This window comes from Trachurus trachurus, assembly GCF_905171665.1.
Source record: "Trachurus trachurus genome assembly, chromosome: 20".
In the NCBI taxonomy this organism is placed as follows: Eukaryota; Metazoa; Chordata; class Actinopteri; order Carangiformes; family Carangidae; genus Trachurus; species Trachurus trachurus.
In genome coordinates, this window is record NC_139911.1 from 25,240,688 (window position 1) to 25,266,137 (window position 25,450).

General features: G+C 43.7%; 1 protein-coding gene across 1 annotated transcript in view; it reads left to right on the forward strand.

Moving 5' to 3' along the window:
• The window catches only part of LOC311003567 (sodium channel protein type 3 subunit alpha-like), a gene marked incomplete at both ends in the record, with an annotated part of 242,843 nt that overhangs the window by 90,170 nt on the left and 127,223 nt on the right, over positions 1-25,450 (forward strand). The window contains 5 exons of the mRNA XM_083995335.1: positions 3,675-3,816; positions 6,598-6,795; positions 8,803-8,985; positions 9,398-9,655; positions 10,180-10,305. Of these exons, the coding sequence (XP_083851461.1) occupies positions 3,675-3,816; positions 6,598-6,795; positions 8,803-8,985; positions 9,398-9,655; positions 10,180-10,305 (907 nt within the window). The remainder of the gene's footprint in view (positions 1-3,674; positions 3,817-6,597; positions 6,796-8,802; positions 8,986-9,397; positions 9,656-10,179; positions 10,306-25,450) is intronic.

The window sequence follows — 25,450 nt, forward strand, 5'->3', positions numbered from 1 at the left end:
CCAACGGTTTATGCTCAGTTTGTTTGGTGTCAGACCGTAATGTTTGGACAAGCCGTCGATATTGGATTAAAATTGGTTGTTGCTACTTGAACAGTTGCTTTTGATTATGAGGTATTGGTTGTTACGAGTTTTTTTTCTTTTCTTTTCTTTATTTGGATCCCCATTAGCACCTGCAACAGCATCGGCTATTCTTCCTGGGGTCCGAGTTGCAATCGTAATGTTGTGATGTAAATCAAGAGACTGGAGTATGCAAATTATTTTTCTGGAGGAGTCTGAAATTGAATTCTCAGGTCTAGTGCTTCAAATGTGAACTACTGAGCTTTGTGATATCAGACTCATTCTCTGCTGCTTTTGCTTTTAACTGTTTTTGGAACTACTGGGGGTCTCAAACAGATATGCAACATCCTGCCAAGTTGGATAGGTATATGTAGGTATAGGTGTCCATCCAATTTTGCCATTGTTTTTACCACTATGAGTGAGTGTTACTCATTACTAAACACAAATCACTTGATAAAATCCTGTTTTTTTACTGTTAAGATATTGATTCCACAATTTTTCATGTAAATTTAATTTTCTGGTAGATTGTTGTTATTCAGAAGGGCTTTTAGTTTGTGTATGTATACTTGATTTTTCCCTATTTGTATCATTTATACAATTTTACTTTGCACAACATAGGCGCATAAACTAAAGGAAGAGTAGAAAATGTAGTTCAAATCACAAGCAATTAAAAAATTTCAATGAGCTTCCATTTGTAAGTGAACGTAATTAAGTAAATATATTTATGAAAGTACGATTTGATTTTTGCTAATAAACAGCCAAATAAATTACAGAATGTAGCTTTAATATTAAACCCAATGTTTAAATTTACAGTGGCTTTCCCTGCAGTTTTATTAGTTTAAGTTGTTACATTAAATGTCAAAGTCTTACATACTGGCCCACCATCTACCAATCATCACCTTACCTGACTATTTCTGTAATAGTAAGTAAAATAAAGCGGTAGTATAATTGTGATTATACCTTATGCACTGTTTCCATGTTCACTGAGTAGGTTTTAGTTATTACAGTGAAAGATAGCTGTATTATATAAAGCTTAAATAACTAGTATGTATATGTGTCCTTCACCCACTGTATAACAGCTCCACTGCTGTGTAGTAAGGTGATAATAAATACAGACAGACTGGCCACTGATGAGTCAGTGTGAGCTTACTGCCTTAAAAGCTTCCTTGCTGCTGCTCTGGCGCTGACCCAGCGGGGGTGGTGCTAGCCAGAAAGGGTCAGCGCAGTGGGCTTGTGTCTGTAGGGTTGTCGGTCTGAATCCCCAGGTAGCGTCTGCACGGCGGAAACCTTTTCAGTGATTCAGCAGTGAAACTTCAGTGTGACTCAGAGCTTTGTTTAGAGGGTTGTTCACACTGGGAACTCCTCCACTCAGCCCGGGGCTACCGTCTCATGCCTCAACTGTCCTTCAACAAAAACTCTCAACAAGTCATGTGTTGAAGTTTAGTTTCTTTAGTTGTAGCAGTCATGGTTAACAGCCTTCACTGCACCTTAGTATTTGAATCTTTGTCATTTATGAAAATTCATGTAAATGAGCGGAAGTTGTTTAAAATAATATTATAATAGGGTTTAATGTATTTGTTCAATGAAATATTGACATATTTATATTTATATAAACAAATATTTACATGAAACATGACCATGACTTGTATAATCGCCATAGACCACCATCTTCAGTGATGAATCAATTCTGAATTCCTCAGTGATGATATTTCCTTGAAAAACTGCATGACAAAATCAAATACTGTAGTATCAATACTGATTTACTGAATCAATTTCAATTCCAATTCAAAAGGTCCTGATTTGGTTCGATATTGATTCATTTAGAGCTAATTCAGTTCTAATACCTGCTTGGCTATGAAAGAGAGTTTCACAGAACTAATGCTGCAAATTGTACAAAGATGGAACTTTCTAACCTGGTGCATTAATAAAAATAATATTGTTTACATTAAAAGTTGACCCAAAAGCAGTGACATTACTGCACATTTATTTGACATGACCCACACCAGAAGTAAACAATACAACTCTTCTGTACAGGAGGATTTTATGAATCAATATATATAGAGAGAGAGACGTCAGTAACTAACATTAGTCTACACATCAGGGCATGTCTTGGTGAATCATGTGACCAAGGGGAGACAGGTCATTTCATTTAGGCTAAATCAGGGGTTTTCAAAGTGTGAGCGAGTGAGCCCCCCCTTAAAGGCCCCATGCTGTGCACTTTTCTCTGGGTTTATTTACCTGCTGATATCCCTAACAAGATGTATCATTGGTTTTGAGTACCTGTGATCTGCTTAATATCGTTTCTACTGCCCCTTTCTGTTGCCTCTTTCTGGAGCTCTAGCAGGCACAGGTCATTTGGCCAATCAGAAGAGAGAATGAGAACCTCTCCTCTGATTGGCTGACTGTTTTTGAGTGGCATGTGGTCGGGCGAATCACAGGCAAGTAACTGAAACCTAAGCTGCATTCATAAAAATTGAAAAAAAACAACTGGTCACGGTGGGCGGAGTTACCTTGTGTGTGACATCACAGAAAGGAGGAAGTGCTATCTGCTCGTCTTAAATAGAATGTTCCTACAAATGGGCGGTGTGTGTTTCTCCGTTTATGACCAGTTTGATGCATGGGGAAGTATATACGTGGCCCAGAGACCTCCCCAAGCACGAAAAAATAACCAAAATCACATTTTTCATGCCATGGGGCCTTTAAAGAAAAATAAAAAGCTGTGCCCCCCCCCCCCCCCCCCCCAAAAAAAAGAGAGAGAATTAAACATAGACTATTTATTATCATGTATTTGATTCATTAAACATAAATTGGTCTTTCCTGTAGGATTTGTTTGATTTACAATCTTGTTTCTCAGCATAATTATCATGACAACATAAAGCACTGACAGATAAGCCTAAACATTGATATAGAACTCTGTAACACACTCATCACACAAGCAGCTCCATGCTCTCCCTGTGTGATCATCTGGGAAACAGTCTGAGGTTGAAGTTAAATAATGAAATGCACAGGTGATACTGTGACGGCCTCTAGAACCATTATCCATCATTTTAAACATATATAAGTCTGATCTGTGAGGAAAAATATCACACATGGACAACTGTTTCAGCTGTTTTATTAAAATAAAAAGTGTGTTATTATGAAAAAAGTGTGTTACTTGACTGTCAGATGTACTCCGCTCTCCTCCCACATGCCGCTCCGTGCTCCGCTCCGCTCTCCCTCTACATGGCGCTGCGCTGCCCCCCCCCCCCCCGGTACACGAATACTCGAGTACTACTCGAATAGTGACCCCAAACATTCGGATAGTAAAACATGCTACACGTTGCAGCCCCAGTTCACACACCCACTTCCTGCACAAAGCTGTGATGTCAGATTTGAGAGATGGGGTAAATATAGTTACATAATGCTCTGCCCTCAATCACTTGATGGTTGACATCTTCACAAAAACAGATTCTAAACTTCCACTGCTTCCGCAAATCTCATGGACAAAAACATGCTGGATATTGCTGTGAATTACAAGAGAAAAATATTGACACACTCCGATTGACTGTGTGTGTGTGTGTGTGTGTGTGTGTGTGTGTGTGTGTGTGTGTGTGTGTGTGTGTGTGTGTGTGTTGCAGGAAGTGCCCAGATGGGTTTGACTGCCTGAAAGCAGGAAGGAACCCTAACTATGGCTACACCAGCTTCGACACCTTCGGTTGGGCCTTTCTGTCCTTGTTCCGGCTGATGACACAAGACTACTGGGAGAACCTCTACCACCAGGTAATGCTCTTCCTCACTGCACATGTCTGTTTTACTTTCTCCTTAAATCTGGCCAATTTCCAAACTTTCTTGCGACTTTTCTCTTACACACACTATTATACTCATAGACACACACCACTATACTCAGTGTTGTGCCTGAACGCGTTCAATGAATGATCGTTCATGAACCCGTTCATATTTTGGGCGAACGTGAACTGAACGTACTGTATTTCCGCTTGATGATCGTTATTGTGAACGCGTTCAATCTGGCGCGCTCTCTCAAAGTATGACTTCGTTCAGGAGTGTGCCAGATTTCTGTAGAGCCTTCTGGGCAAAACCCAGATAAAACACACTGTAAACAGGCGTTAATATGTAGCGGAAAAACCAGCCAATCTGGCAACACCTATCAGCTGTTTGGATCATGCAGCACATGATATATTGCTTAAGTATAATAGTGTGTGTAAGAGACTATAGTGGTTTATGTGTATGAGTATAATAGTGTGTGTATGAGAGTATAGTAGTGTGTGTGTATGAGTATAATAGTGTGTGTATGAGAGTATAGTAGTGTGTGTGTATGAGTATAATAGTATGTATGAGAGCAAATATTAATTATTTCCTAAACGGCCTCTCATAGCTTACATTTTATTTTCTCATCCCATCATTTTCTAAAAAAAAAAGTTTATTTTAATGTAGGGATGGGCATTTGAAGAAATCTTTTTGATCGATCATCGGGAAAATTAACGATCAATTATCGATTAATCGTTAATATTAATATTCATGTTCATATTTAAAAACAGAATGCGTGCAGCTATGGCGTGTGCCAGTAATCCAGGGCAGTCCCCGTGAAGGAAGACGTCTGTGTGCTTGTTAGGGGTGTCACGATTTCGATTTTTTATCGAAATCGATCGAAATTACGTCACGATCTCGAGCATCGAAGTCAAAGAGAGGATCGACGATCCCCCCTTCCCCCCCGCACGCAAAGCTACAACTGCCCGTTGTCCCCATTGCGCACCAAGCGTCTTGTCTCGAAATAAAAAGTAAAGGAGAACTCGGACCAGTGACTGACAACACTCACTCATTCTCTGCAACTCTCTCTCTCCCTCTCCCTTGCTCTCTCTTTTTTTTTTTCTACCGGCGGTGTCAGCTGATGTGCACGTCTGCAGCAACCCAAACAAATGCACATGTTGACTGGCTCTATTCCAGCCACATGATTGGTTCGGCACGGCGCAACTCTCAATATCATTGGCTATTTGCCAAAACATGGATGAATGAAACCGAATCGACCACGTCTCATATTTCTATCGAAGAAAAGTTATTTCACAATTTATAGCGTTTTATCACCCAGACCTGGTGGGCTACTGCCCCTCCTACCTGGGGAACAGGAGGGAGACACAGCTCTAACTACACAACACCGACAAGCACTGAGAGCCGCATGTTGCAGAGACGTTATAAGATAAAAAAAAAAAAAAAAAAAAACCGCAAATAATAAGCCGACGAAAAGCTGCAACTTGCCACTTTTTGTCGATGTATTATTTGCGGGGGCTTTCTGGGGATCTGGTGACGGTGGAGGATCCGGGACTGATTGACTGTGGGCCACCACCAGTCTGATCAGGACCTGATCATCAGGTCCATCGCAGCGCTGCAGCTGCAGCTCTGCCCCGCTGTCACATGACTCTGGCGTATCAGCGCAGTCTCGTTTACATTACATTAAGCCGACATCAGGAGAATAATGAGACACGACGGTAAATTAATGAAAATAAAATTATGATAATGTACAGATATAAATATATTTGTTTCAAAACCTTGGGGGCAATTTTGGCCCCTGGATCATGATTCTTGGGGGCATGTTACCTTTATATTGTAAAGAAATTATTTAAATGTGACCATTAGTGCCTAATGTGATACATTATGGAAATTGCATCACTTATATGTAGCCCATCTTTTGAAATAAGATTTACTGTACAAAATTTGATGAATAAAACCAATGATCGTAGACTAGACTAGTCTGAAAATAGCATAGGCGTCTGTGCTGTAAGAAAAAGAAAAAAAATCGAGAATCGAATCGAATCGTGACCCTAAAATCGAAAATCAAATCGAATCGAGGATTTGGAGAATCGTGACACCCCTAGTGCTTGTGCTTCACCTGTAGGGACGGTGCCGACACCGGCATTTACAGCTCTGCTGTCCCTCTCTCTTCAGCCTCGTGTTTGGCTGCACTTGTATGAAAGAAATCGCAAGCACTTTCAAAATGTGAAAGCGTGTGTTTTATTGTTATTTCTGTAGCCAACACACGGCGGAGCGGCGCTCTGATCACAGGAGCACAGAGAAGAGAAACTAACTATGCAGGATATTTACCTTAAGTTTCACTTTAACCGTTGTTAAACAGCTTGGGACTAATAGTGATGTTTGATAAATGACTTGTAGCTTGTAACTTACAGAGAGAGTGGAGGCTCCTTCCACACTGATCAGAGCGGGCGGAGCCGCGGGGTCACAGCTCACGTCTCTGTTGCACCGAGTCCGCGACACAAGCGCACCCCATCTATTTAATTCATTATTTCACTCTTAAACCATGTAATAATAATATATAATATTTTTTTCTTAAAAAAAATGTCTCAAACCGATTATTCCATTATCAAAATAGTTGACGATTAATTTTATAATCTATTATTGTTCGATTAGCTAATCGATTAATTGTTGCAGCTCTAGAGCACACCCTTATATTTCTGTCTTCTACATGTGTAATACAGACTGGTCTTTATCTCTGATCATTTAGTGGCTGTTTTTTTCCATGTGCACCTGCAGACACTGCGTTCGGCTGGTAAGACCTACATGGTCTTTTTCGTAGTTGTGATCTTCCTGGGCTCCTTCTACCTTGTCAACCTCATCCTGGCCGTGGTTGCCATGGCATATGAAGAGCAGAACCAGGCGACCATTGCGGAGGCCTGGCAGAAGGAGCGAGAATTCCAGCAGGCCGTGGAGAGGCTAAAGAAAGAGCAACAGGTATAGCAGCTAATCCTGAGTTGGAATGCAGCCATGCTTGTTCATTTGCTTTTTTGGTTTTTTTGGATCCTCATTAGCTGTTACTAATGCAACAGCTTCTCTTCCTGGGGTCCATGTTAAAGGGATATGCCAACATTTTTTTTTCGTGTCTTCCCTCACTCCCGAGTCCATGACCAGCAGATAGACACCATCCTTTCCACTGTGCGTGCAGTAACAAGAGAGATACGGGCAGAGCTGGCCGCTAATTAGCTTAGCTCAAACGCTGGAAGTGTATAGGTAGTGTTAGCCTGCCTCCACCTAAAGTCATCAAAGAAACTCTTCAACAACTCTAAACGGAAACCGGCGGGCCGATCTTCGTCTCAGAGCTGACAAAACTCTCCGGTAAGGCATCTTGAGCGGTCAAATGCCGGTAACGGGACGAGATCGGTCAAAAGACAGTTTATTTTGGTTCAAGCTAGCTACATGGAGGGTAGGTTAGCTTCCTATTTCAAAGTTAAAGCACAAATTCTATCGTCATGGTTTTCTGTATGTAAAGGGCAACGGGTGTTTTATTTTGTGAAAGTAACTGGAAGTGCGTTGGTCACAACGGCTAGCTTGAGTAGCACTGAATTCGTGCGAACAAAATTGTAAACAGCTGGTATTTAGACAAATTAACGACACACTGCTGAAGTGATATATTTACAGAGTTTAGAGCTAAAATGAAAATCAGCTTCTGACTGCTGATTTTGGCTGGGGTAGGAGGCAGGCTAACACTACCTATACACTTCCAGCGTTTGAGCTAAGCTAATTAGCGGTGCGCCAGCTCTGCCTGTACCTCCACGCACATCTGCACGCACAGTCGAAAGGATGGTGTCTATCTGCTTGTCATGGACTCAGGAGTGAGGCAGGACACGAAAAAAAAAATGTCGGCGTATCCCTTTAAACACATGCACATATACCCAATTACAATAACATACATAAATACATACATCTATACACTTTCATCACTAAATTCCCCCTCTACACACACACACAGCCAACAGTCAATCACATTGTAAGTTATTCCTCAATATTCCCTTTTGGTAAAACACAAACATGTCAACCACTGTACATATCACTAGGCTTCCATCCTTGTCATCACTCTGACGATACAGGGACAGGAAGATGAACACAGGGACCTAGTGGGGGCGTTGACGGACTGGTGCAACAATATCAACTTGTTGCTTAATACATCAAAGACCAAAGAAATGATTATTGACTTTGGCAGGTCCAAGAGATCTTTGCGGCCCGTGACTGGATGGGGTGGACATTAGGGAGACACACGATTAACCGTTTAACCGATAACAAGAACTTTAACCATTTTTTTTGTTTTCTTTTTAGCTCTTTACAGTATGTCATGGGGGCGTGTCGACACGTGCAAACTTCCACATGCCTTCAGTCATATTTCCCAGCAAAAAGTTCCACAGGAGTGCCGTGCAGTGCCGTTTCTGTGATCTCCAGCCGGTTCTCTTGCAGCTCCACAGAGGAGCTCTGCTCTTCCTTCAGCCTGCTGTTTGGCTGCACTTTGTATAAAAACAGTTCTGCATTGGATGATCTAACCTCCATATGAGCACGATCAGCTGAGACAGAGCACAGTGGATGTGGCGCTGCTCAGCTGTTGCAGCGCACCGTCACACCTGTGTCTTTAATGGCAAAAGAAAAAAGTGATCGTCCCCACGAGCTGGAATCTTATCGGTTAACGGTTAATAATCGGTTAATGAGCACTGGTTATTGGTCAGAAAAAAAATCTAAATTCTATTCTATTCTATTCTATTCTGTTCTATCTCACCAGCAGGTCTCACCTGGATTTAACTAATCAACTGGATTTGGAGTAAAATGATCAACACAAATGTCTCACAATAGGATGACACTATAACTCTAAAATCAAATAGCGTACTTGAGATCTCATGCTCCATTGAAAATGTCCTCTGTTGTTACAGTATGTTTTATTTGGCTACATTTGGTTACACATTCATTTCTCTTGAACAGGTTGCTGCCCAAAAAGTTCTCGACTCAGACTCATTGATGTCACCAGACCTTTCCCCCTCTGGCCTGCCATTGGACAGTTTAGAAGAGCGGAGACGGAGTCAAGCTTTAATGGGAGTGTCTGATGTAGAGGCAAACCTTTCAGAGGAGAAGCTTCTGCAGGTGGATTTGACCGATGGAGAGAAGGTGAGAGGAGGAGAATCCGGTCGTGGCTGTATGATTTTGTTTCACAGGATATTTCCCAACATTTTCCATATCCTTCTCTAGGACTGGGACCATATGCTTTTCTCCCGATTCGATTCTTCTACGATTTTTTGGATGGCGATTCGATTTAAATTGCGATTCTACGATATTGCCGATTCTCTCGATTTTTAGTCTGCATTTTTAACATTTATCTGCACACAAATACTGTAGGAGCCTATAAATTAACATTCTCCATTATAAAGTGAACTTAAACCCTTTTCAAATCCTGGACTCTCTGTATGTAAAAAAGGCTAACAAATGCGCATTGCAAATTTCAAACATTTTTTTTTTTTCAATTTCGATATTTATGTGAATCGATTTTTTCTCCCACCCCTATCCTCCTCCCTTCCCGCAGCCCCTCCACCCCCTCCTCGCCCGCTCCTTCTCCACTAGGACTCGGCGAAGCAGTCAGGTCTCCTCCATCTTCAACTTCCGTCTGAGGAGTCGAGGTTCCGAGGGAGAGATGGCCGATGACGAGTACAGCGTCCCGGGTGACGTGGTGGAGGGGGTGGGGGGCCGGACCTACAGCGGTGGGACCTTCAGCGGCATCCTGCCCCATCCGTGGCCCAAACGCCGGCCAAGCACCTACAGCACCGCCAGCAGGAGCTCCCAGGTCAGCTCTACACATTCACTTCAACTGGATTACACCTTCTATTACATTTCAGGGTAACACTTTACTTGAATAGGTATTGATAAGATTGACATAACACTGTCATAACCATCAATGAATACTTATGACAGCTGTCGTTAAGTGTCATTCGGTAAGTTATGTCACTTTTGATGCAAAGTTGACATTATTTGAGGTGTTTTTGTTCTGACAACTTGACATAAAGAGAATTTAAACTGTCATAGCAGACCTAATGGACAAACTTTAAAAATGATGTCAAGTTCTCATAACAAAAACATCTCAAACAATGTCAACTTTGCATCAAAAGTGACATAACTTACCGAATGACACTTAACGACAGCTGTTATAAGTATTCATTGATGTTTATGACAGCTGTTATGTCATGGTTATGACAGTTTTATGTCAATCTTATGAATACCTATTCGAGTAAAGTGTTACCGATTTCAGCAACAAAATGAAACTTGCTGACATCAGATCAGATTATACACAATAACACTGTTTGTTTCCAGGTGTTTTATCCAACTCTGAACGTCAATGGGAAGCTGTTTGTTGCCATGGACCAGAACGGGGTTTCACCACCGCCGTTGCAGGGGCAGCTGCCTGCCTGCACCATGGAGAAGGTCAAGGAGGAGAGTGTGAGTGCTGTGGCCTGATTTTGTGTGTGTTTGTGTGTGCATATTTGTGTGTCTGGTGCAGTGGAAACAATGGTGGAGCCTCCAGCGATCCAACACTCTGACATGTGAATTATGAATCAGTGCGTTGCATAACTCCACTCTGATATCATGGGCTAAAGACACACACACACACACACACCCCTCCCTCTCATCTAATATCTCAAATAACAATGCTGTGGTATTCCCCCCATCTGCACACACACACACACACAGTGCCACTGCTGTGCCATCATGGGCTAAAGCCACACATACCAGCACAGGCATCTGATGATCAGGAAACTCCATCACCTGAACATCCCATCACTCCTCATCCACTGGGTTCACAGTTTTCTCAGCAACAGACCACAATCCACCAGAGTGGGCAGCGTGACATCATCATACGCCATCACCAACACCGGTTCCCCACAGGGCTGTGTGCTGAGCCCGTTCCTGTTTACCCTCTACACTAATGACTGCATCAGCCCCTCACCCACAAACACATATCTCAAATACTCAGATGACACTGTCGTAGTTGGACTTTTAGACACTTCACTCACAGAATACCAGAACTCCATTTCTCACCTCACACAGTGGTGCTCTGACAACCATCTGCACCTCAATGTGTCCAAAACCAAAGAACTGGTCATCACCTCCCCCAGCACAAGCAAGTCAACCCCCCTCCCCACCCACAACCCCATCAGCATCAACGGAGAAGCCGTAGAGGTGGTAGATACTTTCAGATACCTGGGACTCATTATAGACAATAAACTCACCTTTGAATCACACATCCACGACATCCATAAACGCAGCCAACAAAGACTCTCTGCCATCAGAAAACTGAGAGCCCTCTCAGTGGCCCCCCACCTCCTACTGTTACTGTACAAGAGCATAATTCAGCCCATCCTCCTCTACTGCTCCTCCTGTTTCTTCAACATGTTGTCATCCCCCAACACAAAAAGACTGACACAAATCACTCACAGAGCTGCCAAAATCATTGGCCTCCCCACCCCCATCCTCTCTGACCTCAACACCATAGCCATAACACGCAGAGCACTCACCATCACCCAGGACCCCAGTCACCCCCTAAACCCGTACTTTGTGCTGCTTCCATCTGGCCGCCGGTACAGGTCCCTGACCTGGAAGAGGGTCAAGTTCAGCCGAAGCTTCGTCCCCTCTGCTATAACAGAACTAAATAGATTGCGTCGCTAAATGTGTGTTCCTGTTTAATGTGTATGGGTGGGTGATGTAATGTATGTATTTATGTATCTTGAGGTTGTGTGTGGCGTACGGGGGTGAAAACAAGTTTCCTTGCAAAGGACAAATAAAGCTGAATCTGAATCTGAATCTGAATCTTACTGAGGTGTTCCTCCTTTATGTAAATTCTCTCTCTCTCTCAATTCAATTCAAATAGCTCTTTATTGGCATAACATACAATATTGCCAAAACAAGCGTTTGGAATTAAAAAATAATAATCATAACAATGAAAGCAATACTTACCGATCTGGCATTTCACTCAGCACAGCACAAACATTTGAAAATCAACAGCTCCACCTCCCTCACAAGTCCCACCCACCTGTCCCTCCTGCCGCATCTCCACGAGCCCCCTCCCTCCCTGCTGCATGCGTTGGCATGGCAACGGTAAACAGAACAGGAACGCGAGTGAAACGGGAACAACACAAACAAACACAACACCGGAGTTTTAAACCGTATAAACGGACTCAGTGATGATGACTGATGAGTTTTATAATAAACTGTTGTTAGCCTACTGCTACTGGAGACGCAGGGGAAGTGATTGTTACAGATTACAGTTCTCAACGAGCCGGGCTGGCGGCCGGACCAGCGACCTGATGCGCTGGTTCAGGCCGAAAATAAATCCAGACCGAGCCGAGTCGAGCCGGTCCGGTCCGGAGTTCAACCGGGTCCGGACCGCTGAGAACTCACAGAGCTAACAGTAGCCTAGCCGTTAGCACAGAGCTAACAGTAGCCTAGCCGTTAGCACAGAGCTAACAGTAGCCTAGCCGTTAGCACTGGATGCTTTATAGACACATGACTTCCTGTGTTTACGTATCACTCGGGGCTGCTCACTATCAACGTTACAATATCAGACATGAAACTCCGCGACCAGCTGCGGCTGCAGTTATTGGTCTTTTAAAAAACTATTTATTTCCAAAAACATTCTTTCTAGTGTGTTGTGACTCTAGTCTCCTCTGCTCTGTGTCCTGCTACTGCTCTGTCAATAAGCGTTCTTCCTGGTCGGGAGGGGGGAGAGGAGGAGAGGGGTGCACAAAGTGATTACATATTAAGTAGGTTCGGTCGCTCGTCAAATCTTATTAATCGGACCGAATAATATTATTGGTCAGACTTTTCTCAGAATTATATGAGAATGAAAAAATGATGAGTTTTTAACCCTGTTGGGTTTCACTTACATTTTAATGTATCATCAGATTATTAATAGCATTTTAACTTAGACAAAGAAATGTGCAAAAGTTCCAGAAAGGTAAGTATTGCTTGAAGGAAAATAACATCTATAGTGTTGTAATACTGTGGAAAGAAATGTAGACTGTACGACGAACAAAACAACACACTCTCTCTCTCATTCAGACTATTTTCAAAATGTCCCTCTTCACATAGACTTCATCACTGCAGGTCTTCAGTCCTTTGATTATTAACTTGGTTCCTATTAGAGTAACAAATATTAGATCAGCTTGAAGTGATTGTTCAGATGATGTGATACGGGGTTGTGAGGGTGAAGGGTAGTCAGTGTATCAGCTGGCCTCAGATCAGTGAAGCAGCAGGAGCACCGGAGTGATGAGCTGCTGTCTGCAAAAATCAAGTGTTCACTGTATTTATTAGGGCCCGACCGATATGGATTTTTTGGGGCCGATGCCGATTACGATTATTAGGGGGAAAAAAACCCGATAACCGATTAATCGGCCGATTATTATTATTTTTTTATTAAGTTTTAAAATTGTATTACTATAATAATATATCTATATATATTATATAATATATAAATTAGGGCTGCCTGGTCGACCAAAAAATCATTAGCCGACTAAAATTTCATTGGTCGATTGGTTGCATGAAAAAAAAAAAAAAATTTTGTGGTGTAGGTGAGTAGCAAAGAGAAGCCAGTCGTGCAGTTGAGTAACTTTACTAAACTCTTAGTAGCAGGGTACATATGCATCTCGTAAACATCCTTCCTGAACTCTCTTCTTCGTTTCTCTACACACAGTCTCAATTCACTCTCACACTCTTACAGCGCCCTCACTGGCCATACAGTGTAGTGTCTCATTTTACCATTCCTGTCTGTGTCTGTAAACACAACATTTCCCCTGTTACTCACAGAAATACTACTTCTCCATGTAAACAACTTTAAGCAGTAGTAGTAAACATTTATCTTATTCTGTAAGGTAACATTACTATGTAACGTAATGTTCAACATTTCTCAGCTTGTTCTATTCAGACTGTTAATGTAATATTACAACCGTAACAGTGTTAATGTAAACTGAAATCATATATTTCTGTATACCACACTTAGAAAGGTGACTGTACCGTATGTCAGGTATTATCAATGATAAACAAATACTGTATACATGTAAAGTAAACCAAAATAAATTCTTCAGGTATTTCACTTAACCTTACTTCATAAGCATAACTGAAAATGTGACTTATATCAATTCAAAATGTAGCAACTGAAATTCACATTACTGTCACTTAAACATTCACATTTGTTTTACTTTAAGCTTAGAGCTATTTCATTACATAGTCTTTGGTCCAGGCTGGTTTCTGTCTCTCTCTCTGAGCAGTTTGTCTTGTTATAGTCTCAGCTGGACTGGTGGTCTGTACTGTACCAGCTCTCTGTTCCTCCTCTGTGCTCTTTGGGCAGAGAGAAAGGCGTGCTGCATTCCACCTTTTCCCGTCGCTCAGGATGAAGGTGCTCAGTCCTGTCTGTTGTTCCACAGACATGGTACTGTCTCTCTCCTTTTCCAACATGAAAAGGCTTGCGCACCCGGACGTTATCACCGACTGTGACCTTGGGAGGTTTTGCACCTCGTTTCATGTCCGTGTAGCGTTTGCTCTTTTCCTGCTGTAGGGCAACTCTGGCTGCAACTTGACCATATTTTTCTCTGTCTTTAGGGTTTGGCAGAACATTCAGTTTTGTCCACATCGGTCGTCCTCTCAGAAGCTGGAAAGGGGATTGACCAGTTGTCGCATGAGCTGTTGCTCTGTAGCTCTGTAGCATTTCAGTGACTGCTGGTTTCCATGGGCGTTGGGCTGCTTGAGCTGCTTGAATACAGTCCTTGAGCACTCTATTAAAGCGCTCGACACATCCGTTAGCTTGAGGATGGTAAACACTTGTTCTGATGTGTTTGATGCCCCTCTCTTTCAGAAACTCAGCGAAGGCAGAGGACGTAAACTGTGGTCCATTATCAGTTGTAATGGCACAGGGATTTCCTTCACGTGCGAAGATGGAAGACAGGAATGTTATGATTGTGTCTGTAGTTGCAGATGAAGTAAAGGCAACTTCCGGCCATTTACTGAAATAGTCAATGAGAGTAATGGCAAATCTGCAGTCATATGTTCCACGTTCAAACGGGCCGACAATGCCCACAGCCAGATGCTGAAAAGGGCCCCCTGGAAATTCAACAGGCTGCATTGGGGCAGGAGGTGTTTTGGCTGTTTTGTCACATGACTGACAGATCGTGCAGGATGACAGAACTGTGTGAACCAGGTCGTCCATGTGTGGCCACCAGTAAAGGTCTCTGAGGCGTTGTTTCGTGCGGACCACGCCCTGGTGCCCTTCGTGTGCCAGCTGTACTATCCTCTGTTGAAGAGATTTAGGCACGACCAGGCGAGTTCCACGGAAGATCAGTGGCGCCTCAACAGCAAGTTCATGTCGCATCAGGAAGTACGGCTGTACATCACTTGGAAGAGACTTCCACCAAGAGACTTTCGTCTTAGGCCATCCTGACTGAATGACCCGTCTCAGGTTGGTAAGTTCAGGGCAGTCCTCACATTCAGCTTTGAAATCTGCGAGTGGCAATGCTGACAGGAGAGGAGAAATCTCAGCAATCTCCGCGAATAACTCTTGCTCAGCTTCCGCAGCAATGTTGGAGTTGGCGAGGGGAACATGTGAAAGACAGTCCGCCATAACATTCTGTGTACCTGGGCGGTACTGCACATCATACTGAAAACACATCAGTCTTGCCGACCATCTGGCGATCCTCATGCCAGCTCTGTTCATGCCTTTGGTGTTGAGAAGGGTGGTAAGAGCTTGATGGTCGGTTCTGAGTGTGAATCTGTGCCCCCACACGTATGTACGCCAATGTTCCACAGCCCATACACAGGCTAGGGCCTCTTTTTCTGTTGTGGAGTACTTCCTCTCGGCAGCTGAAAGTGTACGGGAAGCAAAGGCAACAATGTGTTCAGCATTGTCTGAATGCAGCTGCGTCAGGACAGCTCCTAACCCGTAGTCTGAGGCATCTGTCGTGATGAAGGTCGGAAGCTTTGGGTTATAGATGGCAAGTGCTGGACTCTCAAGAAGCATGGTTTTCAGTTTAGCGAAGCTTTCATCGGCTGCTGCGTCCCACTGAAGTTCAGCTTGAGCATTTGTTCTGAGCAGCTGTCGTAGTGGCTCAACCAGCGTTGCATAGTTCGGAAGAAACTTGCTGAACCAGGAAGTCAAGCCAAGGAAAGAGCGTAGTGCAACCATGTCTTTCGGAGCAGGAGCTTCAGCGATGGCAGTCAGATGATCTGGGCTCGGGCGCAGACCCTCCTTTGAAATGACATGTCCGAGGAATGGAATGCAGGTCTGACCAAACGAGCTTTTGTTGAAGTTGATCTGAAGACCAGTATCTGTCAGCCTCTGAAGAACAGCTTGTAGATGTCCATCATGCATTTCTTTTGAATCACCATAAATTATGATGTCATCCAAGTAGTTTTGTACTCCTGGCAAATCCTTCAAGATGGTCTGCATCATTTTCTGAAATGCAGACGGTGCTGAGGCCAGGCCGAAGGGGACTCGTGTAAATCTGAAGACACCATCATGTGTTATGAATGCCGTAAGATTTCGGCTGTCAGAGTGCAAAGGCAGTTGGTGGTAAGCAGAACTCAGGTCGATTTGGCTGTAGTGTGTAGCACCAGCAAGTTCTGTAAATATGTCCTCCATATGAGGGAGAGGATAACAGTCCATAATGACACTCTTGTTGGGCTCACGCAGGTCAACACACAGCCGCAGTCCTCCTCCACGTTTCCGTACCACGACCAGAGGACTCACCCACTCAGACGCATCCACATGTTCTATGATGCCAGCTTGAAGTAGGCGGTTGAGCTCTGCTGACACCTCTTGACGTATGCTCAGTGGTAGGCGTCTCAACTTTTGACGTACTGGCTGCACTGTGTTGTTCACTTGTACTTTATGAATGAATCCTTTGACACATCCAAGCTGATGCGGGGGAGCTAACTCAACAATCTGCACTGTGGATTTTTGAATGTCATTAGCAGGTAAGTTTGAATCATTATCGTTGCTGTAGTTCACCTTGCCTCCAATAATGTTGACATTGAGCACTTTAATCAAGTCCAGGCCCAGCAGAGGTGATCCAGCTTTAACAATGTGGAATGAGGCTGGGACTCTGCCTTGCTCTGCTATGGCTGCTGTTGCTGGCAGGCAACCAATAACAGGTACCTCACGTTTAGCATAAGTGACCAGTTTCACTTGAGGTTCAGTCAGTGAGCAATCTGCAAAACATTGTCTGTACATTGTCTCTGGTAGGATAGATACAGATGCTCCTGTATCCACAATCAACTCCAGGACATGAGAATTTCCCTCTGGCGCTTCAACGTTGACATTGCAGGTGATTTTATCATATGTTGCTGCAGTAAGTTTAACATTATCCACCCACAGTACAGCTAGCTCAGGGACTACAACTTCTCTTACTTCACTTACAGCAGATTTACATATTTTGGCGAAATGCCCCTTTTTGCCACATTTATTGCAGTTCACTGAAGAAGCTGGACAGTTTTTATCATTAGCCAAGTGCTTGCTGGAGCCACATCTGTAGCACTTACGTTGGTTTGTGTTCCTCATTTTATCACGGTCTGGAGCTGGGGCTCTGGCATGGCGAGCTCCTCTTTGCCCTCCTCGGAAATGCTCTTTGGATGCACCGACAGCTTGCACTGGCGCAGTCGGGACCGTTTTAGCTGAGGAAAGCAGTGTAGCATTTTTAACCGCTGCCTCCACTTGGCATGCGATTGTGTGAGCTCTCTCCAGAGTGAGGTCGTCTTCGAGGAGTAATTTGTCTCTCACAGCAGCGAGGTAAGTATTTGAAATCAGCTGGTCACGTATCATCTCGTTTTCCATCTGTCCAAAACCACACGGTGAAGCTAACGCTCTCAAAGCTGCCACATACTGTGATGCAGTCTCATCCGCTCGTTGAGTGCGTTGTCTGAATTTGTGTCTGCAGGCCACGACATTAATTTTCGGTACAAAGTGTCTCTCGAGGGTGGACATGGCCTCGGCATATGTCGTACCTTGGTCTGGCAAAGTGTAGAAAAGCCGTTGTCCTTCCGGACCCAGGCAATGGAGTAACACTGCACGTCGCCTTGCCTCCGGCCAGGCGTCTCCTCTTGCATGAATGACGAGCAGGTAGTTGTCGAAAATCTTCCGCCACGTCTCAAACGGTATCGGCGGCTCACCCACATGAGGAAGGAAGGGCGGTGGACTCGGTACTGAAGCGCTCATCCTCGTCGCCAATTTGTGGTGTAGGTGAGTAGCAAAGAGAAGCCAGTCGTGCAGTTGAGTAACTTTACTAAACTCTTAGTAGCAGGGTACATGTGCATCTCGTAAACATCCTTCCTGAACTCTCTTCTTCGTTTCTCTACACACAGTCTCAATTCACTCTCACACTCTTACAGCGCCCTCACTGGCCATACAGTGTAGTGTCTCATTTTACCATTCCTGTCTGTGTCTGTAAACACAACACATTTGAAGCCCTGTCTTGTCAAAATGAAGTCAAAATCAATATGGGCTTTTATTTTGAAGGGCCAAATACAGGAAGTCATGACACGTGATACTTTTTTGTTGTTGTTTTTTTTGCACGGCGTCTCTCTCTCTCTCTCTCTCTCTCTCTTTTCAATCAAAAGCGATCAGCGGTTGCTGCCGTGCCCGGCACCGTGTCAAAGCGCTCACCGGCGGTCAGTCTCACAGCAGTGTCACGGAGCAGAGACATGATAGTCCCCGCTGCAGTCAGAGTCCCGCTGCTCCACACCGCGGACCCCCCCACCCGTCACACAGCCTCAGCTCAGTCACTCCCTCCCTCATCTACTGTGTTTATTGGTGATAAATGAGCATACTGCCATGCCGGTATATAACGGTAAAACCCGACCCCGACCGGCTTGTTGAATCTCGGACCCAACACGGCCGGAGACGAGCATTAATTAATTAATTCACAACCCGACCGCGGTAAAAAAAAAAAAAAAAGGGAAACAGAAAGCCAGTGGCAACACTGGTTTTGAGACAGATCAGTCACTCTGCTGTGTGCTGTGACTGAGGTGGTAGTGGATGGAGTTTGTCATGAGGTCGGCGCCGGTGCGGGGGAATCTTTTCAAAGTAAAACCAAGTTTTATTCCCTGCATTTTATTCCTGAAAATATCGGCGACAATCGGCGAGTTTTGGCCGATTACCGATTAGTTTCAAACGGGCTATAATCGGCTGATTTAACCGATAAATCGGTCGGGCCCTAGTATTTTGAATATTGTCACCACTAGCTCACACACACACACACACGCACGCACGCACACACACACACACACACACACACACACACACACACACACACACACACACACACACACACACACACACACACACACACACACACACACACACAGGCAGCATGTCTCTGCTCTGTGGGACCCGCTAATGGTTGAAACAGCGGTGATACGAGCTTCCATGTCGGAGTCAACATCAGAGTAACAACAGCGGAAAAAGTTGCTTTTGACAACAACAAAAAAAGAGAGAGAGAGACCTGCCGTGCCGTGTTAAAAAACAACAACAAAAGTGTCACATGTCACAACTTCCTGTATCTGGCCCTTCAAAATAAAAGCTCCATAGCCTTTATACAGTTCAGTCATATTGATTTTGACTTAATTTTGACAAGACACGGCTCCAAATGCTTTTCTTTTTTTCCTGCAACCAATCGACCAATGAAATTTTGGCCGGCTAATGATATTTTGGTCGACTATTTGGGGGCATCCCTAGTTACCATACCCCAAGTTAGTCAGTCAGGTAGTCTGGTACCTGACAGACTGATGGACTGACGGACTGCACTGGACTGGACTGAGGGAATAACTGATGTATGTTTATGATTAGATGCAATAAAAAAAAAGTTGACACAAATTAGACTTTTATTTACTGAGCTGTAGTGAGTTCCAAGCTGCTTTGATAGATCAGTTTGATGCCCAAATTTGTTTTGTTCCAGGCAGCTGAAAATATATTTTTTAAATTTATTTCAATATTCTTGACCCACGCCCTGAAGAAGACCGTGTCGGTCGAAACCGGTTGGCGTCTTTTTTATCCTGTATTCATGCCCTGATTAAAGCAGAAGTAAGCGATCCGGTGGTTTTGGCTAACTTCCTGTCAGCCGATGGAGTTAGCAGTCCCCGCCCTCATCCCTACGTCACCACATTCACGCGCGTATAACTATAAGACTTATATTAACACAAACATTCCGCTTACTTCTGCTTTAATTAAAGGCCTTTTATGCATCACCTTGTCTCCTTGCGTGAGAGTGCCTGAAGCAAGCCTTGTGCTTTTTTCGTCTCTCAAAATTATTTCAATTTCAATGTCCTTTTTTATGGACTGGTGTCACTGTGATGCGGTGCCAGTTTCATCTTGACTCTGACTGAGGAGCTCTGTCAAACTTGCAGCATCTGAATGCAGCCGGCTCCATGTCATCAGGGATTACATTTATTTTAATACCTGTTTACAGTTGAGCCTTTTTCCCATCAGGCAGTGGGTCAGAGTGTCACAAGGACAAACAGAGCAGGTCCATGCCTAGAGGTGTTCAGTCACCTCCAGCAGCTGTCAGCCAACCCACACATCTACACTGTTACATAATAAGAGAAACAGAGGAAGAAGTAATGTGTCCACTTCATTAGGAACACCTGTACAATCAATACAGCTATGCCATAAAGTTTGTTTCATTTTATATTTTTTTTACACCAGGGCTTTTCAATGTAAATAACTAACAGGATATTTTATTATTATTTATTTCTGCAGTTCATTGTAAGGAAAACATGGACTGTATTGAGGATATATCAGAGTCCTTCACAAAAACGTTTGTCTTAAAAATCAAGTGCTTACTTTAAGATAGAGAAAGAAATGGGCCCAAGAAATTGTAAATTGAGTTTCCCCTTTCCTTCTGTTTTTGTTATCTCCATTTATAATCATAAAGGGATAGTTCAACATTTTGGCAAATTGGCCCATTGCCATAATCGCTATAGTCATAGCAGTAGGTTCATTACCTTTATTTGTCGGTGTAAGCTGTTTTTTAGAACGGCGGAGCGGAGCAGCAGGTTGCTCAGGGCTACGCTATGGAGGCTAAAGGTATTTCTTGGTTTCCCTCATCAAACTCATTACATACAAAATCCCAAAACTCCAAAACGCTTTCGTGGACAAGTTGTGACCTGCACAATCACCACGCTATGAGATAATAATGGAACGTTACGAAACGGAGCCGTTTTCGAGGTAAATACAGGGTAAATACAGAGTCTGCTTGCTGAAAAACTGTCCCTGAACGCAACATGCATCAGCTGTTTTGCATGAATTTACCTCTAAAACAGCTCCGTCTCGTAACGTTCCGTTATTATCTCATAGCGTGGTGATTGTGCAGCTCACAACTTGTCCACGACAGCCTTTTGGAATTGTTGGGTTGTGTATTTGATGAGTTTGATGAGGGAAACCAAGAAATTCCCTTAGCCTCCATAGCATAGCCCTGAGCAGCTCGCCGCTCCGCTCCGTCGTTCTAAAAATAGCTTACACCGACAATTAAAGGTAACGAACCTACTGCTATGACTATAGCGATTATGGCAATGGGCCAATTTGCCAAAATGTTGAACTATCCCTTTAACAGTCTCAACCAATCGGTCCACCTTTTAGTGATCTATGTTCTACAGTGTCAACAGGTGGTTACCAAATTCATCATACACAAGGTTTTCCTAAGATCACAAATTTTAACTTCAAGTAGCTCTTTCTTCACAGATAACACTTTAAGGGACTTGGGGCGGGATCTGTGAAAAAATACACATGCATTTTAAGTTTTTTACCGCTAATGGGTGATGAAGCGTTCAAAACCAAAAAGAATGAGCCCACCCACATATCTCTCCGTTGTCTTGAACAGTCTGTGTGCTGTAGAATGTGCTGCAATTCCAGTTTTGAATTTCCCGCGCTGTCCTGCGGATGTGACGTCAGATGACGCTGAATGCGCGTCCTCGACGGCTTTGACTTGCGTCACTTTCTTAAGTTTTAATATTTTTTCATGCAAGAAAGTGACAGTTTAGATTCCCAATCTGTGGCCACTTTATCCAAATAACACCTGTAAGGAGATTAACTCTGACGTTTTGGGAGAAGTGGAGAGCCACTGTGGGAGCAGCTGAGCAGCACCAGCAGCTCGTCACAGAGGCAGCAGCCGCGGAGCTGAGCTCATTGGCTGGTCAACCTCCGTCCTCGCCCCGGGAAGAAAACCAGCCGAGTAACTTACCCACAGGTTTTTAGAGGTTTACCGACAGCTGGTTAAATTGCTTCTAGGAGATAAATGCTGGTCTCGTTGATGAAATCTAACAATTGTGGCAGTCGCATTAGTTTATTTGAATGAAAATGGAAGCTTCAGGTGTGTTTTGGACAGAAGAGCAGCACTAGCACGGGGTTCTGTACAAAAATCACCACATCTACTTCAATAAATAAATTAATGTTTTACAATGAGCCGATCAATGAATCCGTGGTCAGTTTATCCAAACAACGCCTGCAAGGAAATTTGCTCCTATGTTTTCAGAGGAGTGCAGAGCCACTGTGGGAGCAGCGGCTAGTGAAAGAGGCAGCAGCCTCAGTACAGCCACAGTGTCACAGCATCAGCTGCACTGCTGTGAAGACTTCATGCACGCTCCCACACCACCTTGGCTGATGGCTGCAGTAACTCTAACGGCCACAACGCCCATTGTATTGTGAGTCTTATTCCTTGATCCTGCCCCAAGTTCCTTTAATTGAGCAATTTATAAGTATTTGTTGAAGTTATCTATCTGAATGATATATGATGATGATGATGATGATGATGATGATGATGATGATGATGATGATGATGATGATAGTATTTAACCCCCAAGAGCAACAGTAATAGATATTAAACTTCCGGCAGTACTAGCAGTGAAGAGCAGGTTGATGTAGCGTCAAAATGACTTACCATGGTAATACAAGGTCAATAATTTCAGTCATAATGAATAGGGATGTGCACGGTTACCCGAGTGCCCGGGTACCCGAGTAGGCAATCTGCTATCCGGTTATGAATTTATTATCCGGTTATCCTAGGATTAAAAAAACGGCCCGTTAGAGCGCAGTCTAGTGTCGGATCAAACTACATTATCATGCCGTGGTTCAGCTTTTTGTAGTGTTAAACAGTTTCGGATCAAGCAACGTGATTTTCTGCTGTATAAAAGTGTTTTTGGATCGAGCCTCTGACTTTCAAACCTTTTACAATAATCTGTGGTGGTTCCCTCAGCGTAAACCGTTGGGAGGGAGACGACAGGTGTCATCAAGTCTGTTAGAAAATATGCTTTCAGTTTACAAACATTCTGAAACCTTCCCAGTTATTTCCTGGAACGATGCGCGGCCGAGAGGACCGAAGGCACCAACATGTAGTGTGGACTAATAAATAAGCACCGCTAATGATTTAAAAAAAAAAAGAAAAAAAAAAGTTTTCTCCTCTGAGGCAGCCGCGGCATAAATGCGCTGCGCTCAGCGCTCAGAGCGCATGCAGCGCCTTTATTCCCCGGCATAAAGATGCACATCTGCCCCATATGTGCATCTTAAACTCCATCTCTACTCTTATTATCCACCTGACATTGTGTGTGACGACGCTGTGTGTCAGTAATGCGGACTGTCTGACGGACAGAGCGCATTTATGCACCGGCTGCGCTCTGTCCATCAGACATGACGTCATTTTATTTTTTATTACAGTAATCGGTTACCCGGGTAACACCAGGTTAGGTTACTCGATTAGGAAATTATTCGAAATGCCCATCCCTAATAATGAAGCCAAAGTTCAACCCCAGGAATCGTCCTTTCACGCAGCAGATCAGGACCCGCCGACTCTTGAGGCAACGTGATCATTGTGCAACAGTTTTGAACATCACGCAGTCTTTGTGCCGCAGTTTTTTTTTCTCTTGTTGTTGTTGTTGTTGTTCTGGCAGTATAGATGTTTTTGTAATCATACTGGATTTTTAAAATACCATTTCGATAGCTGTCTGATCACTAGGGCTGCAACTAATGATTATTTTGGTTGTCAACTAATCTATCGGTTATTTTTTCCAGTTGACTGGAAATGTGAAAATATTATCATAACCATGTGTTATCATAAGACAGTTATTCTACATACACCAGCTAGGCTATTACTAGAAGGCACCATCTTGAAATGCTGTTTCAACTCAGTGGCGTCGTTTGGGTATGGCAAGGTATGGCACTCGCCATACCTTGACTTTGGTAGAAAATGTTCGGAGTACTGGCACTTATAGATTTTAACCCCTGGCGTACCAGGGCCCTCATTTATCAACCGTGCGTACGCACAGATCTGTGCGTAATGAGTGCGTAAGAACATTCCCACGCAGGGGTCATCCCTATGTTCCCACAGCCCTATGTTCCCTCAGCCCTATGTTCCCTCATTTCTAACTTTTGTCGTCACTGAAAATTAGGCCCTATGTTCCCACAGCCCTTTGGTCCCACCATTGGTTGGGTTTAGGCAATGAAGAAAGGAGTCGGTTAAGTTTAGTAAAAAGACCAGGTAGAGGCTAGACAGGCCAGATCGACAGAGTCCAGATAGGTAGAGAGAGTCCAGAGGGAACATAGGGCTGAGGGAACATAGGCACGCTCCCACCACGCAAAGTATGGAATTTTACTTGTACAACTTGTACTTGTGCTTAGGAACGTGTGTAAATTTAAGCACAACTCTGACCATGCTTACACACAAAATCTAGTGGTAGAACAGTGAAACTACAAGTAGAGTAGTAAACTTCACACATGTTCCCTGTTGCCTCTAATTAATAAAATGTATCAATTAGTAATTTAGTAGACATTTTGAATAATTGGTGTGACAAGCTATAAAAGGCAGCTATGACAGGACAACCTCAAAATAAGTCTTACAAGTAGCTACAAATATAAGTATCATGGTTTATATTGCGCTGTTGGAGGACGTGGAGAACCGTATGCTTCGCAGGGAGCGCGTTTTCAAAGACCGTGCTGATCTGTTCAGTGAGACCACAGAATGGCTTCTTAGCAGGTACCACTTCCCCAAAAACATTTTAATGGATTTATGCCGCAACTTACAACCCCTGTTGGAGCGAGAGACAAACCGCACCAAAGCCATTCCAGTGCACATCCAGCTGCTGTCCACCCTGGGATTTTTGGCCACCGGAACATTTCAACGTGAGATAGGAGACATATGCGGCATTTCGCAGCCAACATTTAGCAGAACCTGCCGGCAGTGTTGGATGCAATAATTTCTCTGGCCTCAACTTACATCCAGTTCCCATACACACATCACCAACAAGCCGAAATAAAACCAGGATTTCACGTCATCGCCGGCTTCCCAAACATAATTGGAGCCATAGATTGCACCCACATCGCAATATCACACAATGAATTCAATTATGTCAACAGGAAAGGATTTCATTCCATTAATACACAAATAATCTGCGATGCACATATGTATCTCTTAAACGTTGTTGCCCGGTGGCCTGGAGGAACGCACGACTCATGTCGTACCTACACGAGACTCCTCCAGACTTACGGTGAGCGTGTTGCGTCATTTCCTGCCTGTGCCTGCTGCACTGTTGCTGTGTTGTGTTAGACTCTCTCAATCCT